The sequence below is a fragment of the Poeciliopsis prolifica genome, unplaced genomic scaffold, assembly GCF_027474105.1.
Source record: "Poeciliopsis prolifica strain line A6 unplaced genomic scaffold, Auburn_PproV2 SCAFFOLD001, whole genome shotgun sequence".
Classification (NCBI taxonomy): domain Eukaryota; kingdom Metazoa; phylum Chordata; class Actinopteri; order Cyprinodontiformes; family Poeciliidae; genus Poeciliopsis; species Poeciliopsis prolifica.
Genome location: NW_026562376.1, coordinates 120,428 through 140,059, shown reverse-complemented (window position 1 = coordinate 140,059; position 19,632 = coordinate 120,428). Strand labels below are relative to the sequence as shown.

The following is a 19,632-nucleotide window of genomic DNA, read 5'->3' as shown; positions in this document are numbered from 1 at the left end:
CGGCCGCGTTCGTCACGCGGAGGCAAACAGACCAGAATCAGAACAACAAGCTGCAATCGATTCAAGTCTGTGGGAATCGCCTTCAGAACCCGCAGGTTCTGATCCGGTCCAAACAGAACTTTCTGGGCCTGGTGGGGGAAAGTAAAGTAACAACCTGAATGCAGCATCCATACAGCGAAGCAAGGTGGTGGCAGCATCATGCTGTGGGAAGATGGATCAGCAGCTAACGAGGCTAACGAGCCTCCCCGGCCCATCGGGGGTTAACCACGACCCGCTGCTGCTCCCATGAAATGACGCAACAGTTTGCTCTCTGCCGGCCGTCGACCTCACGGCGCAAACAGAACCGCAAACAGAACCTCGGGTCAATACCTGGCCCGTCCTGACCGGACTCTGACCTCTGTTTCCTCGGAACAAATCTGACGCCACAGAACACTGATAACGGACCAGAACCAGAACCGCTAGAACCAGGACCGCTAGAACCAGGACCGCTAGAACCAGAACCACAGTAAATCATCTCTGACCCAACAGCAGCTTCTGGAGCTGACATCACCATAGCAACGATGATCTTCCTGATTGGTTGGCAGAACAGGAAGTGAATACTTTCCCGACCCAGGTTCTGGTTCTGGTTCTGACACCAAGGACAACATTTCCTTCTTCTGCTCACCTAATCTGATAGATTAGAAGAAGGCGGGTTCTACGGGGTTCCGGACCATCACTGTATTTAGAGTCTAGAACCAGAACCAGCCCGGTTCCGTTTGGACTCTCCTTGCCGTCCTCAGAGGGAACCGGACCCTCCGGACCCTCTGGACCTCCGACAGGAATCTCTTCCTGTTGACGTGAGGGCGGTAGTCCGGGTCTCTGCTGGGCCGGCGGGCCGGGCGGGGCCGGACCTCCGGGTCCGTGAAGGAGCAGCACTGCTTGGCGCTCAGTCGGGTCAGAACCACACAAGGCTGCAAGCAGCCCAGAAGGGCTGAGGTTCTGGAGCCGACAGGAGAACCCGGCTGGGATCTGGACCGAACGGTTCTGCTGGTTTGGGTTTCAGGATGGCTTCTGATGGAGTTCTGATGGACACCTTGCTGAGCTGGATCAGTCAGAACCGGGGCAGAACCTGCAGGCTCCAGGACATTTTGGTCCATCGACGTCTGGCGGGCCAGAGAACCCGGACTAGACCCACAGGAAGCTGCTTTGACAAGAATCGCGGAGACGGGTTGAGACGGATTGGACCCGAGTCGCCACAAGACGTCCTCCAGCTGGACCACTGGAACCAGCAGGACGGGTCCATCAGAACCTTCTGAGGTTCTGGACAGAGGCGAGACACGGTCTGATGGCATCTGGTCCTCAGAAGAGGACGGCAGCAGGGTCGTGTCGGACGGAACCGGGGTCGGGTCGGACGGAACAGGGGTCGGGTCGGACGGAACCGGGGTCGGGTCGGACAGCAGCGGCAGATCGTCTTCTGCACAGCCTCTCAGGAAGTTGTCCATCCAGCGCTGGTGCGTGGAGCAGAACCGAGGGGACGGGGGGACGTCCTCCTCCTCCACTATCTCTGGTTCTGTTCCATCCTCTGGACCATGGGGTTCCCCAACATCTGGACTGGAACCAGAACTGACCTGTGGGATCCAGTCAGCTTCAGGCCGTCTCTGCAGGGACGTCTCTGAGGGACGAGCGTCTGGAGGACAAAAACAGAGACATCTGGACTGGCTGGAAGGATTATGGTGTGAATACTTTAGACATATTAAAGCGTAGACTATGCATTGGCAGGCAGGTGGCGGCCATATTGGAGAGGGCGTCCATCCCACTCAGCTAATAGAACATACAGTTAGGGCCAGAAATATTTGGACAGTGACACAGGTTTTGTTATTTTAGCTGTTGACAAAAATATGTTCAGAAATACAATTTATATATAATATGGGCTGAAAGTGCACACTCCCAGCTGCAATATGAGAGTTTCCACATCCAAATCGGAGAAAGGGTTTAGGAATCATAGCTCTGTAATGCAGAGCCTCCTCTTTTTCAAGGGACCAAAAGTAATTGGACAATGGACTCCAAAGGCTGCAAGTAACTCAAAAGGCCTTTCCCTCGTTAACCTGTAATCAAGTAAGTAGTTAAAAGGTCTGGGGTTGTTTCCAGGTGTGTGGTTTTGCATTTGGAAGCTGTTGCTGTGACCAGACAACATGCGGTCAAAGGAGCTCTCAATTGAGGTGAAGCAGAACATCCTGAGGCTGAAAAAAAAATAATCCATCAGAGAGATAGCAGACATGCTTGGAGTAGCAAAATCAACAGTCGGTACATTCTGAGGAAAAAGGAATTGACTGGTGAGCTTGGGAACTCAAAAAGGCCTGGGCGTCCACTGAAGACAACAGTGGTGGATGATCGCCGCATACTTTCTTTGGTGAAGAAGAACCCGTTCACAACATCAACTGAGGTCCAGAACACTCTCAGAGAAGTAGGTGTATCTGTCTCTAAGTCAACAGTAAAGAGAAGACTCCATGAAAGCAAATACAAAGGGTTCACATGTAGATGCAAACCATTCATCAATTCCAAAAATAGACAGGCCAGAGTTAAATTTGCCCAAAAACACCTCAAGAAGCCAGCCCAGTTCTGGAAAAGTATTCTATGGACAGATGAGACAAAGATCAACCTGTACCAGAATGATGGGAAGAAAAAATTTGGAGAAGAAAGGGAACGGCACATGATCCAAGGCACACCACATCCTCTGTAAAACATGGTGGAGGCAACGTGATGGCATGGGCATGCATGGCTTTCAATGGCACTGGGTCACTTGTGTTTATTGATGACATAACAGCAGACAAGAGTAGCCGGATGAATTCTGAAGTGTACCGGGATATACTGTCAGCCCAGATTCAGCCAAATGCTGCAAAGTTGATCGGACGGCGCTTCACAGTACAGATGGATAATGACCCCAAGCATACAGCCAAAGCTACCCAGGAGTTCATGAGAGCAAAAAGGTGGAATATTCTGCAATGGCCAAGTCAATCACCAGATCTTAACCCAATTGAGCATGCATTTCACTTGCTCAAATCCAGACTTCAGACGGAAAGACCCACTAACAAGCAAGACCTGAAGGCTGCGGCTGTAAAGGCCTGGCAAAGCATTAAGAAGGAGGAAACCCAGCGTTTGTGATGTCCATGGTTCCAGACTTAAGGCAGTGATTGCCTCCAAAGGATTCACAACAAAATATTGAGAAAAAACTTTTTGTTTGGGTTATGTTTATATGTCCAATTACTTTTGAGCTCCTAAAATGTGGAGTGTTTGTAAACAAATGTGTACAATTCCTACATTTTCTATCACATATTTTTGTTCAACCCTTTAAATTAAACGTTACAATCTGCACTTGAATTCTGTTGTAGAGGTTTCATTTCAAATCCAATGCGGTGGCATGCAGAGCCCAACTCACAAATATTGTGTTACTGTCCAAATATTTCTGGCCCTAACTGTATGCGAAGGTTTTCTGACACTGCCAGATTACACTGACTGACCTCTCCAAGATGGCCGCCGTAAGGCCAATAGCTGGAGGATGTCATTGCTCACCACCCAGCAGCTTCCTCCCAGCTGATGAAGGTGCGCTCGTCTCTTCCTCATCCTCAGGATGTTGTTTCTTCATCATCTGAGTCAGAGTAATGAGACCCGGTTCGGGCCGGTCCCAGCCGGTTCTGCAGCTGTAGGTGTCGGCAGGTAGCGCCCTCCACACCTCCTGCAGGTAAGCTAGCAGCCGCTGCTCCACCTTTTGGGCGTAGCGCTCACCATAGCGCTCCTCCATGTCGCCCTGGAGACGACAACAATCGTTCTCATTGGTTCGTGTCTTTCTGTCTGCATGTTCTCCCTGTGCATCGCCGTTCTCCAGTTTCCTCAGTCCAAAAACATGACAGTCAGGTTAACTGGTCTCTCTACATTCTCTCTGTGTGTGTGTGTGTGTGTGTGTGTGTGTGTGTGTGTGTGTGTGTGTGTGTGTGTGTCGTCTGTCTCTGTGTTACCTTGCAACAGACTGGAGTCCTGTCCAGGTGACCCCGCCTCTCACTGGACAGGCAGCAGCACCTCCTGACCCCTTAGGGTCAAGGGTGGAAAGAAAATGGATGTATTGATCTCACTAAATAATATATAAAAAACAGCTGGCTGCTTTGTAAACTGCTCATCATACATCAATATTCTATTCCTATTCTCTTTTCCACACTACAGATATCTAACTATGCTGAACCATAATGCTGTTAAAATATATTTACAAATGTAGATGGAGTCATAACTGTCTGAATAAGGTTTCTAGTGAAAAAGTATTTAATGAGTTATGATTGATTAAATGTTCGAATACTTCATGAGTATCACTCATGAAACACTGAGTGGACGATTTTCCACTCACACCTGACCTTTGACCTGAGATACACCAGGGTTGATAGCAGCTCTATGCCGCCCCCTGCTGGACATAACCAGCACAGCGATGGGGGGTGGAACTGAAGCTTCATCGATCAAGAGGTCCAGTCGGACCCTATTGGGTCCTACTGACCTTCATGTAGTCCTGCAGCCTCTCCTTGGTGAAGGCCAGGTTCTGGACCAGGCGCCTGAAGTCGGCCTGGTTCTTCCTCATCAGGAACATTTCTCTCTGGCTCTGTGGAAGCAAAAGGATCAGCACCTGGATTCGCACCAACAACCTCTGACCGGGATCAAAAGCAGCTCTGATGGTCAGTACAATCCATCAGAACCGGTACCGCTGGCTCTAGCGGGTTAGACACTTACACACTGATCTTCATACTCAGGCAGCTTGTTGGGGAAGAACCGGATGATACTGGACACGATGTGAACCGCCCCTCTGCCTTCCCTCAGCATCTGCATGACGACCTGCAACAGAACCAGAACCTTCACAACCACCAGAACCGCCCCTCTGCCTTCCCTCAGCATCTGCATGACGACCTGCAACAGAACCAGAACCTTCACAACCACCAGAACCGCCCCTCTGCCTTCCCTCAGCATCTGCATGACGACCTGCAACAGAACCAGAACCTTCGGAACCGCCCCTCCTGCCTCCTACCATGGTCTTCAGGCCGAACTGGATCTTCATGTGTTTGATGGCGGGAACCAGGCCGGGCAGCAGGCGGTGCGTCGCGTCCAGGAACGCCATCACCGTCTCAAAGTTCTGCACGTCCCGGTTCCGCACGATGGAGAGGGCCCGGGAGGAGAGGACCCGCAGCCGCCTCGGGTCCTCCAGGTTCCGGAGGTCCGGTCCGACCCGGCCGGAGACCGCTGCGGAGACACCAGATGTTCTGATCAGGTTTGCTGCGGTTCGGCCGACAGGAACCAGGTCCAATGATGGCCAGCAGGGAACTTTGGATCAGATACTTTCTTCGGTCAAACATCCAGAACTTTCCAAAGTTCTTTTTTTCAGCTAATTTTGAATTAAACGCATCAGGGTTTTAAAAGTTGTTATTCAGCTTCATCTTTGGACAGACCGGTTCCGTCAGCTGGACCCACCTTGGTGAACAGCCATGATTCTGTAGGTCAGCGGAAGAACCTCGGTGGACCGGCCCGGATCAGCTGCTCTCTGCGGGCCGCGGGTCCTGCGGCAGCCCGACCTCCTCCACCTCCAGCGGGACATGCAAAGACATGTTCGGCGTCCCTCACAATCTGCCAGAATCTGGCTTTAAAAACGAACTACTTCCGCTTCCAAGTCAACTCTCATCTTCAAAATAAAATCTCCTGAAGTCCAGAGTTTTTATAATCAGTGTAAATATTCAGGGGAAAGATAATAATTTCAGTTAGTTATATGAGAAGTTAACGCCAACATTTCCTTTGAGAACCATGACCGGCAGGAGCAAAACAGCAACCACAGTTTGAGAACCTTGGTCCAATATAAGCTTTTATTCTGAAGTGAATCGTGCTGCGCATGCGTGGTAGACCAGGAAGTGATCACACGGAGCACCTCTCCACTGTCCTGGCTTCTCCTTCCAGAACTGAGATATTTGTATTCCAGGCAGCTTCAGCATCCGCGGACCTGCAGGTAACAGGAAGTCTATTAGCCACTGACAAGGAAATACGTCATTTATTTCAGAATGAAGCCGCGGCAGCGGTAAACTCAGTGATACTTGGTGGAGTTGCTGGATAGGAGAGCATGTTATAATGTACCAGACAGACCGGGCGGGCGGGGTTTAATGGTGCGCTTAACTAAACTGGTGGTTTCTAATTAAATCAGAAATACATGCATCAGGCATAACATTATGACCACTGACAGTTGCAGTGACTGATGATCCTTCATCATGGCTGCTGTAAGTGGGCGGGATTTATTGGACTCAAGACAGGGGCAATCCCTGTCCTCTCTGTCCTGCGACTCTCAATCAATCAATCAATCAATCAAATTTTATTCGTACAGCACATTTCAGCAGCAAGGCATTTCAAAGTGCTTTACACGATAACAAACACAAAGCTGTCTTCCTGGTCCCTGAATCTCCTCCTCAGTGCAGTCCCGTTCTCCAGAACCGAACTGCACTGCTAAGAGTCCTACTAATCACCTCGTTATTGTGACTCAGGTGTGTTGAAGCAGAGGCGCATATAAAGGCTGCAGGCGTGGAGCTGCCCAACAGAAGAGAGCATTCTGGTTCAGGCAGGTGGTCATAATGTTATGCCCGATCTGTGTAAACAGTGAGGTTTACACAGATCAGAAGGTTCTGCTCAACATTTCCCATTTCTTCTTCTGTGGCTTTAACAATTCCTTTTGTCCTTATCCATCCTGACCTCCAGCGTTGCCATGACCTCCAGCGCCGCTTTGTTCGCCTGGTCCAGATTCGGGTTTTGTGCGTCCAGAACCGCTTCCTCCTCATGCAGAGTCCTGGTCCGACCCGCCTGCAGCCGCTCTTGGTCCAGCGGCGTTAAGGTGCGCTCCTACCTGCAGTACGTCAAGCGGAAGCTCCGCCCCCCTCCCACTCCCCCATACAGCCACGTGTGCCAGGTGGGCGACCCGGTCCTGCGCTGCAGGGCCACCGCCGTGGACCCGGCGGCCATAGCGGGCCCAGAGATCCAGCGGGTTCTGGTAACTATGGTGACTGTGATGAGGAGGCTGCAGTGCGTGGGTCTCAGTGCGCCGCAGGTGGGCGTGCCGCTCCGCATCCTGATGCTGGAGTATCCCTGGAACCTGTTTGAGGAGGTTCCGCCTGCTGCCCGGCAGGCCCTTGGCCTCTCCATCCAGCCGCTCCGGATCTTCCTGAACCCGGAGCTCCGGGTTCTGGACGGCAGCACGGTTCTGTCTCAGGAGGCCTGCGAGAGCGTCTCGGGCTTCTCCGCCGCCGTGCCACGGTTCCGGTCCGTGGAAGTGTCAGGTACGTCTGGAAACCCGTTCAGAACCTGATCAGGCTGATCTGCCAGTTCTGAAAACCCAGAAAGGTTCTGCTGGTCCAGGAGGAAATAAGCCCTTGAAATGATTCCATTTTGTCTTGTTAAATGTAGCAGAGCATCAGAACCGATCAGGAAAGGGTGGTTCTGATCGGTTGACCTCTACTGATGGAGGAGATTTATGGTATTTCTGTCTGGTGAAATGACCTTTGAACTCTATGAACAACCTGAACTTTAGGGGTTCTGCCTCCTGTTTTCAGGGCTGAATGAGAAAGGTCAAGAGGTCACCTGGCAGGCAAGCGGTTGGCCGGCTCGGATCCTGCAGCACGAGATGGACCACCTGGACGGAGTTCTGTTCCTGGACCGCATGGACTCCAGAACCTTCATCAACATCAACTGGCAGGAGCACAACGAGTAGCTGCCTGGGCGGACGCTCAGTTAACTTTCCTGTGTAAAATTGTAAATGGTATTTTACATTTTCCTTTGTTCTCCCTATAATTGATGGAGATATATAGATATTATTTATAATGTATAAAAGTCTTGTCTATGTCATTTTAATTAGCTCTGATGGTGATTTATTAGAGAATTTATCTTTCACGGTTTCAGTAATACCAGAATTAATATTAAATAAAGATTTTGTGGCGTTTTGATTTAGTAATGAAATTATATTTGTTGTGTTACCATCCCCAAACCACTAGAGGCAGTAGTAGACCCAAAAGATGCGACTAGGGAGCAGATTGAGAAAGAATGTGTTAAAAACTGTGAAGTAAAGAGAGAAGAAGTTCAAATAGATGCTGAGTGAAAATCCTTTGTAAAGGTGGAGTTTTCAATAGAATATAAAAACGGGAGGTTGCAGATAATATGAAAAATAGCGCCCCCTTCACTTCTGGAGTGCAATGATCCCATTTCCAAATAAGGTCAGTCTTCCTGTTTGCTGCAGCCAGGTGGACTTGCAACATTCTCAGGCACTGAGGTTCGGCTCATTGAGCTGAAAAAGCAGGAAGTCCTCAGACAGAGGTGGACAGGTCGGTGGACAGGTGGAAGCTGCGTCCGCAGACGCAGGTCAGCGGATTCTTGTACCAGCAGTCTCTGCAGAACTCGTCGCCGCAGTAGAGGCACAGGACGCGCGGCGTCCCGCAGCAGGACTTCCCGCAGGAACACGTCCCCAGGCGGCGGGTCTGGTGGGCCGAGCGGCACAGCCCGCCCTCCACGCAGGCGGCGCCGTGGACGGCTCTGCAGGTGAGGCACAGCAGGTGGGGGTTGGCGCTGGCCGCCTCGCAGTGGTAGCTGATTGGCTGAGAGGCGGCCGTGTCCTCGGGGACGGCGTCTCCGGGACGCTCCTCCCTTGACACTGGCCCAATCTCTGAACTGCTCGCCGGCTCCACCTGGTGGCGCTGCAGGTTGCAGTCGGTCAAGTGGATGCAAGTGATGTCATGGAGGACACCGCAGTCCAGGCAGCGCTGGAGATGGAGCGGAGGCGCACGGAGACAGCCACAGAGGTCATGGGGTCGCCCTCTGTCTGCCTCCAACGGCATGGGTACGACCGGACCAAACCTCCTGCTGCGGGGCGCCGCCACCGGCCCGTTGCTGCAGCCCTGGCCACCAGGGGGCGCTGCGCTGTCGTCCCGGTACAGGTCCAACTCTCCCTCTGCGTCCTCCGGGACGGACAGCAGCCGCTCAGCGTTGTCAACGGCAACCTGTACAAAGACAAACATCCAGCTTCAATCGCTTCCAGTGGCAGAAGAAGCGGACCTTCAGAACCAACTGGACCAGAACCAAATAGTGGCAGAAGCTGAGCTCAAACACCTCCAGGTCAAAGGTCAGACTCCTTTGACCTGCAATCCTCCATCATTTCCAGAGTCAGAGCTTCTGAAGTATTGCTGACACAACAAAATTGCTGCTTTCATTTTGCCAACACAAAAGATTTGAATAATAAATATTTCTCAGATTACTGAAAGTAGAGCAGCAACGCCATCTTGTGACAAATCAGGATAAGTCAAAACGTAGCAGTTGAACTGCGCGAGAATCCGCCATGTCTACCAGCAAATGATCGCTTCGTATTTTCATCAGCTAAAAACTTTTTGACTTTTGTGAGTGAAAATGAGACAAATGTAAACATGGTGAGGAAGTTGAAGGTCTGTCAATAATTTCATTATTCTAATTGTAAATAGTTTAAATGGAATATCTTTAAGCAGACAACATGAACACAGGAGAAAATCCCTACAGTCCAGTTCACACGACTCGACTGTAGAATCGTCGGCCGATTCTCCAAACGTGAGATGCTGGCCCATTTAAAATCTGAGGTTTGACGGTTCAGGACGTTCCAGGTCCAGATCTGAAATCCCTTCAACTTCTGCACACCTGAATTCAGAGTGAACAAACATGGACGACGTTGAAGCAGTAACTTGAGTTTGTGGATTTATTTTAACCCAAAAAGGACGTCAGCAAAAATCAAAGCGTTGGATGAAGAACTGGAGCAAGAACCACAATAAGGAAGAGCTTTTTTCCTCATAAATACAGAAATACTGCTTTTAATTTGTACATTTTTTCGGTTTTCTCATTTAATTAACCGTTACCGTTTAACGCTGACCAACAGAACATCTGCACATACTGGATCGTTTCAGAAACTCAATGACTGAAGAGTAGCTGAAACTAGAAGACAGCACTTCCTGTTCATCAGTTTTCCTGTTTCCCTCCAATTGACTGCGAAAGGTCAACATATTCCAGCTCCTCTAATTGAAACCCAAACGGGGAGTTAATTATTCTATCATCACTCCTGAAGCTGCGCAATATTTCTGCACTTGTATCTTTTTCTGTATTTGCTCCTGTATGTAGACTACAACTAGAATAACGCAGCATAACAATTTCTGTGTTTTTCTCTGTTGCATTATTAGAATGAAATCAAATGCAGCATTTCAACCAGAGGTCAGAATCATACAATCATTTAGATTTTAAACCAATAGCTGCTCTGAAGAAGGATAAAGCTTTACTGATGGTTTGATGAGATTCAATTCCCTCCAAAGCTCATTTCATTCATCAGCTCTAACAGCAGCAGAAGCTTCCGGGTCCATTTGGCTCCAGCTTCTTTCTTTGTCATTTCTGTTGTTATTCTCTTCAGACAAAATGTTAAATGAACATTCGCGTTCTTTCCACCTGCCAACGATCTTCAGACGTCCAGCGCACTCTGAGTTGCTCCATGCCAGCTGTTCTGGGATTCCCCACCATGCTTACGTCACGCCGCTTTCTGATTGGCTACCAGGCTGCCTTCTCGCTCCCAGTGGGGGGAGCAACACAGACTGCGGTAAACGAGCCAAGACGATCAAACATGTTGAATATCCCTGATTTTAGATCAAAGCGGTTCCGACGTTCTGCCAACTGGACCTGATCAGTCGTAACACATCTCACACTACAGGAAGATCGGTGACAGAACTCAGAACCTTCTAAGATTGTCGTAAGGAAATCGGGCCACAAAATCGTCTAGCGTGAACTGGGCTTGAGAAAAAAAATAGAATTATTTACAGTTATCAGGAGACAGACGTTCACATCCAAACCTTCACCATTTGAGTCATTTTCACTTCCTGGACTTTATGGATCAATAAATAATACATATGGCTGCTGGCTTCCTCCTCTTCATCACTCCATATGGATTCTTCCTCCAAAACGGCAGAGAAATCGCTGTGATCAACTCCCTCCGCTTCCATTACTCGGCCGTTGAAGGTTACTTACCTGATGACGTCACAAGATGGCGCCAGCGTTTGACCCAGTTACCAGAGGAAAACAACAACGCTGTGTGGAATTTATGTGATTCGGTGATTAATATTTATTATTAAAAGCTTTTGTGTTCACAGAACAAATACAGCAGTTCATGTTTTCAATCATGGAAGTAACCGGTCCTTTAAATATCGCTGACATGCGATATTTAAAGGACCGGTTACGGTTTAGAACCACCTGGTCCGCCCCAGGTGGGGCTCAGACCCAGGTGAGGCTCAGACCCAGGTGGGGCTCAGACCCAGGTGGGGCTCAGACCCAGGTGGGGCTCAGACCCAGGTGGGGCTCAGACCCAGGTGGGGCTCAGACCCAGGTGGGGCTCAGACCCAGGTGGGGCTCAGACCCAGGTGGGGCTTTGCCTGGAGTTTGTGAACTGGGTACACGGTTCAGGAGAAAAATCTGCTATAAATACTTTAATCGTTTTTTGGTTAAATGCTGAAATTCACGTTTGAGAAGAAACTCCTGCAGGGAATCAGAGTAAATAAAGACGAGACCTGGAGTCGAGGTGAAGCATTAAAGCTGAGGTCAAAGTTCAGGAGTCGTACCTGCAGTCGCTGGCCTTGCCGCCGCTCCCGCACTACACCGAGCTCCCAGCGGGCGCCGCCATGCTTCCCCAGGGCGCCCAGCAGGAGGCGACACTCGCAGCGGGCCAGGAAGAATGCGCAGGCCAGGCGCAGCAGGTCCCGTGGAGCCGCCGGGCTGCCAGCCGGCTGCAGGCGCAGCAACCGGGTCTGGGCCGGGCCGGGCCGGTACCCCAGCAGGCCGAACACTTCCTCGGTCTGCGGCGCCGAAAGTACCGGAGCGACACAGTGGGTGAAGGTACCGGAGTACATCTGGACCAAAGAAACGCCACAGAGTTAAACACTCCGGAGGCTTCATGCTAACATTATGCTAACCTTATGCTACCTTCAAGCTAACATTATACTAACTTCATGTTAACTTTATGCTAACTTCATGTTAACTTAATGCTAACTTCATACTAACTTTATGCTAACATGGCCCAGTTTAGAAAATTTTGCAAGACGTGCTGCGCCTGTAAGAAAATCAGGCGCCCCCTAGAGGCGAGTGCAGCTTCTAATAAAAAGCTCTACGTTCAGTTAAAGCTCTTTACATAAAACATGTTGGAGTTGTGAAATGTTTCCACATGTAGAATCAGCAGATCTGGATCGTTTGGTTTTCGATCTGAATTATCGCTACTGTTGAAAATGGACTTATTTGGCGGTGTGTATGTCACTTTAAGAGCTCAGGGAGCCATCTAGGTGGGCTTCGCTCTGATTGGTTCATTGTTGTTATCTTAAGCTGCAGTTAGTTGTGGACAGAGCACATGTTCAGTTTTCGTTGGAAAGTAATGATTGGAAGCCGTTCAGAGCTGTTGTTTCAGAGATTGGGAGTGCGTAATGAATAAAAGTAAGTTTAATCATTATTTAATCAAGATTTGTTTATCTGTACACCTTAAACATATACATTATGGTAATTGAAAGAGTTAAGGTTAAGATAATGTAATTTGTAGTTTGTTTGTTGTCATTTGCTGCCATCTACTGGACAAGTTGGTAATAGCTGTTTGTGATTAGCGAAAATAATAGCTCCTATTTGTTTGTCCTTTGTATTTTTGTAGACCACTCTCATCTCTATTAAAGGAACTCAAGACCTGAAACATTTTTATCATTCTTTACCGAATGCTCGTGGTGGCTGTCCTATTTAAAGAACAACAAGTAAAGGGAGCACAACAGTTACTAGACAGTAATTAATAGTAATTAATGGGTACATTAGCACCGGCGGTACCTTGATCACCCGGTACTCCTCCCTCCAGGGGCCCAGGTACAGGTTCAGCGCCGCCTGCTCCAGAACCTCGAAGGTCCGGGCCAGCCCGCGCAGACCCGGGCCGCGCCCGGCCTCCAGAACCTCCTCCATCAGCCGCAGCGGCTCCAGGCCCAGGCCGTGCAGCTCCCGGGGGTCGGAGGTTGCCAGGAGACCCTCGACCTCTGACCTCAATGCCTCGTCCTGACAAGCCCGGCACGACCCCCGACCCAGGATCTGCTGCTCCAGAACCCGGTCGTACGCCCGGACCAGGTCCACACCACGCATCTCTGAGGGACGAGAAGAACATCAGAACCGGGACCAGAACTCGGAACCCAGCAAGTGGACCTTCATCGTGAGGAAGAGGAGGATTGTGGCTTTAATATTCATCACTAATGAAATCTGAAATGTGTGGAGTGTTTTTATACTCCTCCTGTCTGACTCAGAACTCTGCAGAACCTACTGGGTTCAGGTTTTGACTTTGACTAGGCCGTTTCAATCCATGAATGAGCTCTGAACTGAACCAAAATATTTCTGGCTGCTGTAAGCTGAACTTTGACCCCAGTCTCAGCTATGTGACTTCCCACAGTATAATGCTGCCACCACCATAATAAGTAGCTACTTAAAACATCTTAATTTATATTTTTTAGTTTTTACTTGTGAAAATGATGAAAACTGTGGAGCACTTTCCCAAACTTTTTCTGTTTTAATCAGTGATGATGTCAGTTCCTGTCTCTCCAGTTCTCCGTCATCAGAAGTAAGAAAATAAATGCAGAATTGATCAAACCAGACAGGAAGATTATGAACCGAAAGTGAAAGTTTGAATATAATCAGTCAGTCTCTGTGTGCAGTTATCATTAGTTTTTCTGTTGTTTTTCCTGAACCAGGTCCTGTAAGGCGCTGGTCCGCAAACCCCAGGCCGCGGCCCGGTACCGGTACCGGTCCGCAGTACTAAAAAGGTTGGGCACCACTGCCTCACAGGAACCTCTGCTGTTCAGAACCGCAAGCTAACTTCAGTGCCCTAATCTCAGTGCTGAAGTTCGCTTGTGATTCAGTAAGATAACTGAATCACAAGATACTTTCTTTAAAAGAATGTCAACAAAAAAATTAAATCAGCTCTAGTTCAAAATAAGATTTTAAACTTAAGTTTGTTACATTTTCCTTCTGTTTACTATGATGCATGTTTCACTTTTTGGTATTATTTTATGTAACTGCCGAAATCTGCCAATAAAATCTGAGCTCAATTGAAACTTCAGCAGGAAATATGACAGGTTCTGATCGTCTAAGAGGTGGAGGAAAGGAGTTCCTGTTCTGGACCAGAACCTGGTCCAGAACCTGAAGCGGCAGTGCAGCCCAAATAAACCCAGATTATATTCGATTACATGATATAAAATAGCAGGAAACCAGTGAAATTCTGGGTATTTCTGTGATATCATTGGAGGCCCAGATTGGATCAGAACCAGAACTGTGGAACCAAACCGAAGGTCCAACCCTGACGTGATGCCAACTGAAACGGTTTTGTTCTGGTTTTTGTCCACCGGTCCCGGTTCCACTGGTTTTAAAACTCAACTCTGTTGATGCTCATTTAATTGCAGAAAAATTCCTTTCCAGATAAATAAAAAAAAGTTTGCAAACCATAAACCACGTTTTCTGTAAAATAGTTCGGTTCGGGTTCGGATTCGGTTCGGTTTAAAACTCTAGACCATTACTGAACCACCGAACCTGACGCCAACTTCAGCGCCGTTTAAAGTTCTGAGGTTGATCCAAAGCAAAGTTCGGTACCTTCCCGGACCCGCCCCGAATAAAAGCTCGGTTCTGGTCAAGTCCAAACGCCTTAATTCCGAGGTTCGACGCCACCAGGCTGTAGCTAATAATCAGAACAAAACACATTTCTACTTTTTCTCCAAGAACTCTCGGTTCCGAAGCCAGCGCTGGATCAAACACCGAGTTCAGGGGACGGTTCGGACATGGGTCCAAACAGAAGAAGAAGAAACAGAACCTCACCTGCAGCTGGACCTCGCAGACCTTCTTCTTCTTCCTTTCTGTGTTAGAGAATCTCAAGCCACTTGTCGGTGCAGAGCGCCCCCTCCTGTTCATGAGTGGAACATCCTTACTTTCCACCCACAGGATCTAGTCTGAGTTTTCTGTCATGGATAGAAATGAATAAAGTTTCTCTTCATTTTCCCAGGTTTTTGGTGGTAAAAAGACATTATATTTCAGTTAGCCACTCATCGTCACCGATGAGGGAAATATTGTCACGTGTTTTGGGTATTTCCCAGAACCTGCTGCTGGTCCATTTGAATCCCTCGAGGGCCAACAAAGGTCAAAATTCAGGCAAAGAGCTTTGTGAGTATGAATGCCTCGTGTCAGTCACAAAGGAGGAGTAGACTAAACCAGATTTTACTTTAATATAAATGAGGAAACAAACCTTTATGTAACATTTCAAATAAAACAATGTTAATTAATACAAAACAAACAGTAAGGATATAAACAGTGACAAGTATAAAATGCTGAGTTATTATACTCAAAGTTGCACAGACTGTCATATTGGGAGTGAATAGTCTAGCCCAAATGCAGAACACAACTCAGGAGAAACTGTGGGTAAAGTGAAGTTTATTGAAAATACTTCTGAAGAGTTCTGGAGGCTTGGGTCGGGTCCAGGGAGGAAGGTAGCGTCAGGAAACAAACGGTTCACTAGAGAGGCAGAGTCGATGGTGAACCGCAATAATTTCATGGGAAATTATTACGTTGAGAGTGAGGGACGAGTCTTACTTGTGAACCGCTGGGTTAGAGAGGTGGGGAAGTACTATAATGTCCGGAGTTTCAGTTCTCTGTGGTTCCAGGTCGTGGTGATGTAGGTTGGCAGAAATCCAGGAGGCAACAGGAGCACGTCGGAGGGCGGACAGGTAGGCCAAGAGCGGCGGCTGTAGAGGAGCGGAGCGACTGCCAGTCGTGGAAATCCTGGTGCACAGATAAGGTGAGTCTGGGGCTCGGGCAACCTGTGGGTACGTTCCACAGCGTCACGAGGATTGACTGAAAACACGAGGAGCCAGGAGGAAACACCTGAAGGTAAGAAAAGCAACAAGGAAGATTTTCACTAAGAGCAGAGTAACAGAAGCAAGCTTCTAGGGGCTCAGAGGTACCATGACTGGCAAACACTCAGGCGCAGAAGGACTGGCAGTCTGCTTCTCTTGAACATCTCGCTGATGAGCTCAATTCGCCTCAGGTGTGGGATGACGTCATCCACGCCCTTCGACAGAATGGATATGGCTCCCTCTAGTGGTAGAAAAGTTGCATGCACAAACAAAACCTCCACAAAGGAGCTAAAAAAACCCCGGAACATGACACAGACATTAATTAGGTCATACGTTGCAGAAATCTAAGATTTCCTATCTGAAGTCAATTTTTTTATGCAAACTCAGTCTAATAAAACCAGAGTAGAAATAATATTTGTCAAGTGAAATAATGATATTAAATGCAGTACATTAGTTATTCTTATAAGTATATTTCCCCAAAAAAAGTAACGAAAGTAAATGTAACCAGTACTATCCGCTTTTAAACATAGATAACAAAATCAGTTGCCTACCCTTGTTAACAAGCTCAACATGACATATTGGCTAGTTATGGCTAGTCACCATATAGCTAACATTAGCTAGTCAACATGTAGCTAACATTAGCTAGTCACTATGTAGCCAACATTAGCTAGTCAACATGTAGCTAACATTAGCTAGTCACTATGTAGCTAACATTAGCTAGTCACCATGTAGCTAACAGTAGCTAGTCACCATGTAGCCAACATTAGCTAGTCATGTAGCTAACATTAGCAGGCCATGTAGCTCGTGATTTACGTCACTGCAATTGGCAGCGTTTACATGCTGACCATGACTAGAGCAACCAGAGTTGAACCAGCAGCAGAGCAGGAGCGCATGCGCTAAGTTTAGCTGTGAGGGTTTGGTTTTTCTGTGTTCAGTTGTATCTCTGTCCCATCAACCCTGGATTGTCCTCGGCTGTCCCTCGTTTCCCTTCCTTGTCTTTAACCCCGGCTGCTCCTCGTCTAGTCTCTTCTGTTGTCATGTCACATTTCTGGCCTTTACACCAGAGAGATTGCTCATATTACAGCATATTGCTGCCTGGATTGTGCAACTTGTGACTCATCATTAATAAACTCATCCATGCGTTTATCTTTAGTCTCATTGATTATTGCAACAGCGTCTTCACAGGCCTGTCCAACAAATCAATCCTCCAGCTGCAGCTGATCCAGAAGCTGCTGCTCCTGTTCTCACTAAAAGCAGGAAGATAGAGACATAACAGCAGTTTTAAAGTCCCTCCACTGGCTCCCTGTAGCTCAAAGAATAGATTTTAAAATCCTGTTGTTAGTTTATAAATCACTGAACGGTTTAGCACCACAATACATCAAAGATCTGCTGTTGTTGTATCAACCTTCCAGACTCTCAGGTTCTGGTTCTGGTTCTGCTCTGCATCCCCAGAACCAGAACCAAGAGAGGAGAAGCAGCTTTCAGCATCTATGCACCACAAATCTGGAACAAACTTCCAGAAAACTGTAAACCAGCAGAAACCCTGACTTCCTTTAAATCTCAACTAAAAACCAGCTGATTAGAGTTTTATTAGAAATGTAATATGGAACAATGTATTGTTGATTCTATGACTTTGTGTTTTTGTGTTTATGATGTAAAGCACTTTGAAATGCCTTGCTGCTGACATGTGCTATACAAATAACATTTGATTGATTGATTGATAATGTCGCTGCCATTGGCGGCAGTTATACAGTTTGACTTAAAGTGATGTAAAATATTTTATGTTTATTAAAGGTTGTACAAACGTTACTGGAATGGAACCAATGTTTAATTTGTTGTGTTGCTTAGGCGCATATTTTTAGGTTTCTTTATTTTCCTAGCTGGTGAAAAAGACGCTACACCAGATTCTTTCTGAAACCTTTCGGCTTCAAGCGCATTTTTGTATTTTAGTTTTTTGTGGAAATAGATGGAAGAATTTGTGGAGTTTATTAGCCATGTGTTTTTAAAGGTGATGTAATGCGTCTGTTTTTAGACATCAAGCCACTTTATTGTAAATGTTTTGCTGTAATAGCTGTCTGTTCTCTGAGAATGTCTTTCTGTAAAAATATCGTTATTAAATGCCAGTAACTATCAAGAACGCCTTGTGTCCGTTTTCTACCTGGAGAGAGTTCAAATTAAATTATCTTTTTTCACACCAAACCTCCATTCCTCCATTAATCCTCACCACCAACCACATTAGCAGCAGAATGAGTTAGCAGCTAACATTAGCAGCAGAATGAGTTAAAAGCTAACATTAGCAGCAGAATGAGTTAAAAGCTAACATTAGCAGCAAAATGAGTTAACTGCTAACATTAGCAACAGAATGAGTTAAAAGCTAACATTAGCAGCAGAATGAGTTAAAAGCTAACATTAGCAGCAGAATGAGTTAACTGCTAACATTAGCAGCAGAATGAGTTAAAAGCTAACATTAGCAGCAGAATGAGTTAAAAGCTAACATTAGCAGCAGAATGAGTTAAAAGCTAACATTAGCAGCAGAATGAGTTAGCAGCTAACATTAGCAGCAGAATGAGTTAACTGCTAACATTAGCAGCAGAATGAGTTAAAAGCTAACATTAGCAGCAGAATGAGTTAGCAGCTAACATTAGCAGCAGAATGAGTTACCAGCTAACATTAGCTGCAGAATGAGTTAACTGCTAACGTTAGCAGCAGAATGAGTTAGCAGCTAACATTAGCAGCAGAATGACTGAGCTGAGAACGGTGAAGCTGCTCAGCTCTGTGACCGCTGCAGTTCAGCATAGATCGAAACATCAAAACTACAAAATGTAAACTTGTGCTGTGAATTTTATTTATTTCATAAAGCATAAGCTTTATTATATTTTAATAAAAATGAAATATAATAAATTATTTTTTGACTACTGGTTTATATCTTCTGACTGGATCCAAAAAGTGCCAGAAAATATTTCTAGTCAAATCATCAGCTGATCTGAGTGTTTATTATTATGTAATTTCTACAAGACAAAATGAAACATCTGAGTTTGTTTGGGTCCATCAGAACCAGAACCTGGAGGTTCTCCAGTGTGAGCTGCTGCGGTTCAGGGCCGCCCAGGGAACGAATGACCTGGGAAAGAACCAGACCGAACCGGACCGGCCTCGCGCGTCAGCTGAACTCACCAACCAGTATGAAGAACCAACTCCCTCCACCAGGTGGCGCCGGTCATAACGGGCTGATCTCTAATGATTTATTATAAGGTTTATCTGCATGTATTTATCTGAGCACCTATAATCTGATGCTACAGTAGAACCAAACGGATCGAACTGGTATAACAATATATAAAAATAAAATACTTATCAATGTGATAATAATCTTCAATAATACAGATCTTTAATAATAGTGATTGTAATAATAATCTACCACTAATAATAATAGTAATGGGGAAGATGCATAATATCAGAGTTATATATGCTTGAACCCCTTTAATCAACAACTAAAAGAAAAAATTTATGCAACGCCTGCAAACTGAATTTAATTTGACTTTAATCATAATTTAATCTCAGTTTCATCCTGACTCATCCATATTCTGAGGCATCACAAACCTGGCAGCCTGAACAAAAACCTGCCAACCCGTCCAGGCGCCGCGGCCCGCGGGCGGAGCTTGAGGGGCGGAGCTTGAGGGGCGGATCTTGAGGGGCCGAGCCGCTCCTC

General features: G+C 47.1%; 3 protein-coding genes across 10 annotated transcripts; 1 reads left to right on the top strand and 2 right to left on the bottom strand.

Annotated features, from left to right (window-relative positions):
- Positions 1-9: 9 nt before the first annotated feature.
- On the bottom strand, positions 10-5,708 carry LOC129359904 (uncharacterized). 2 transcript variants are annotated; one of them, XM_055029868.1, is made up of 6 exons: positions 5,479-5,708; positions 5,039-5,250; positions 4,747-4,848; positions 4,517-4,618; positions 3,550-3,784; positions 10-1,666 (listed from the first exon to the last, which is right to left on the bottom strand). In XM_055029868.1, the coding sequence occupies exons 1-6, from the start codon at positions 5,600-5,602 to the stop codon at positions 729-731; spliced, it is 1,713 nt and encodes a 570-aa protein (XP_054885843.1). In that variant the 5' UTR covers positions 5,603-5,708; the 3' UTR covers positions 10-728. The 2 variants fall into 2 exon arrangements, with proteins under 2 accessions (XP_054885843.1, XP_054885835.1); XM_055029860.1 differs by having other exon boundaries at positions 4,747-4,992; positions 5,479-5,642.
- A 189-nt stretch (positions 5,709-5,897) lies between these two features.
- pdf (peptide deformylase, mitochondrial) lies at positions 5,898-7,983 on the top strand. Of its 4 annotated transcripts, none has more exons than XM_055030126.1 (4): positions 5,898-6,004; positions 6,531-6,604; positions 6,742-7,316; positions 7,590-7,983. In XM_055030126.1, exons 3-4 carry the CDS (start codon positions 6,749-6,751, stop codon positions 7,745-7,747), a joined length of 726 nt encoding a protein of 241 aa, XP_054886101.1. In that variant the 5' UTR covers positions 5,898-6,004; positions 6,531-6,604; positions 6,742-6,748; the 3' UTR covers positions 7,748-7,983. The 4 variants fall into 4 exon arrangements, with proteins under 4 accessions (XP_054886101.1, XP_054886092.1, XP_054886107.1 ...); XM_055030117.1 differs by having other exon boundaries at positions 5,904-6,004; positions 6,531-6,608; XM_055030132.1 differs by lacking the exon at positions 6,531-6,604 and having other exon boundaries at positions 5,910-6,004.
- Positions 7,693-14,956, bottom strand: spata2l (spermatogenesis associated 2-like). Of its 4 annotated transcripts, XM_055030044.1 has the most exons (5): positions 14,677-14,871; positions 12,880-13,184; positions 11,643-11,930; positions 8,410-9,026; positions 7,693-7,776 (listed from the first exon to the last, which is right to left on the bottom strand). In XM_055030044.1, the coding sequence occupies exons 2-5, from the start codon at positions 13,180-13,182 to the stop codon at positions 7,764-7,766; spliced, it is 1,221 nt and encodes a 406-aa protein (XP_054886019.1). In that variant the 5' UTR covers positions 13,183-13,184; positions 14,677-14,871; the 3' UTR covers positions 7,693-7,763. The 4 variants fall into 4 exon arrangements, with proteins under 4 accessions (XP_054886019.1, XP_054886002.1, XP_054885993.1 ...); XM_055030027.1 differs by lacking the exons at positions 7,693-7,776; positions 14,677-14,871 and adding an exon at positions 14,899-14,956 and having other exon boundaries at positions 8,104-9,026; XM_055030018.1 differs by lacking the exon at positions 7,693-7,776 and having other exon boundaries at positions 8,104-9,026.
- Positions 14,957-19,632: the final 4,676 nt, after the last annotated feature.

What these genes read in the sequence shown, in the direction of transcription:
- LOC129359904 (XM_055029860.1), bottom strand. Translation starts at nt 5,602, where the DNA reads ATGTCCCGCTGGAGGTGGAGGAGGTCGGGCTGCCGCAGGACCCGCGGC. An exon ending in AATCATGGCTGTTCACCAAG is followed by an intron (nt 5,251 to 5,478) that starts GTGGGTCCAGCT and finishes GTGTCTCCGCAG; the next exon opens with CGGTCTCCGGCCGGGTCGGA. An exon ending in CTGAGTATGAAGATCAGTGT is followed by an intron (nt 4,619 to 4,746) that starts GTAAGTGTCTAA and finishes TTGCTTCCACAG; the next exon opens with AGCCAGAGAGAAATGTTCCT.
- pdf (XM_055030126.1), top strand. Translation starts at nt 6,749, where the DNA reads ATGACCTCCAGCGCCGCTTTGTTCGCCTGGTCCAGATTCGGGTTTTGT. An exon ending in CCGGTCCGTGGAAGTGTCAG is followed by an intron (nt 7,317 to 7,589) that starts GTACGTCTGGAA and finishes TCCTGTTTTCAG; the next exon opens with GGCTGAATGAGAAAGGTCAA.
- spata2l (XM_055030027.1), bottom strand. Translation starts at nt 13,182, where the DNA reads ATGCGTGGTGTGGACCTGGTCCGGGCGTACGACCGGGTTCTGGAGCAG. An exon ending in AGGAGTACCGGGTGATCAAG is followed by an intron (nt 11,931 to 12,879) that starts GTACCGCCGGTG and finishes TCTTTGGTCCAG; the next exon opens with ATGTACTCCGGTACCTTCAC. An exon ending in GGCAAGGCCAGCGACTGCAG is followed by an intron (nt 9,027 to 11,642) that starts GTACGACTCCTG and finishes GTCTTTGTACAG; the next exon opens with GTTGCCGTTGACAACGCTGA.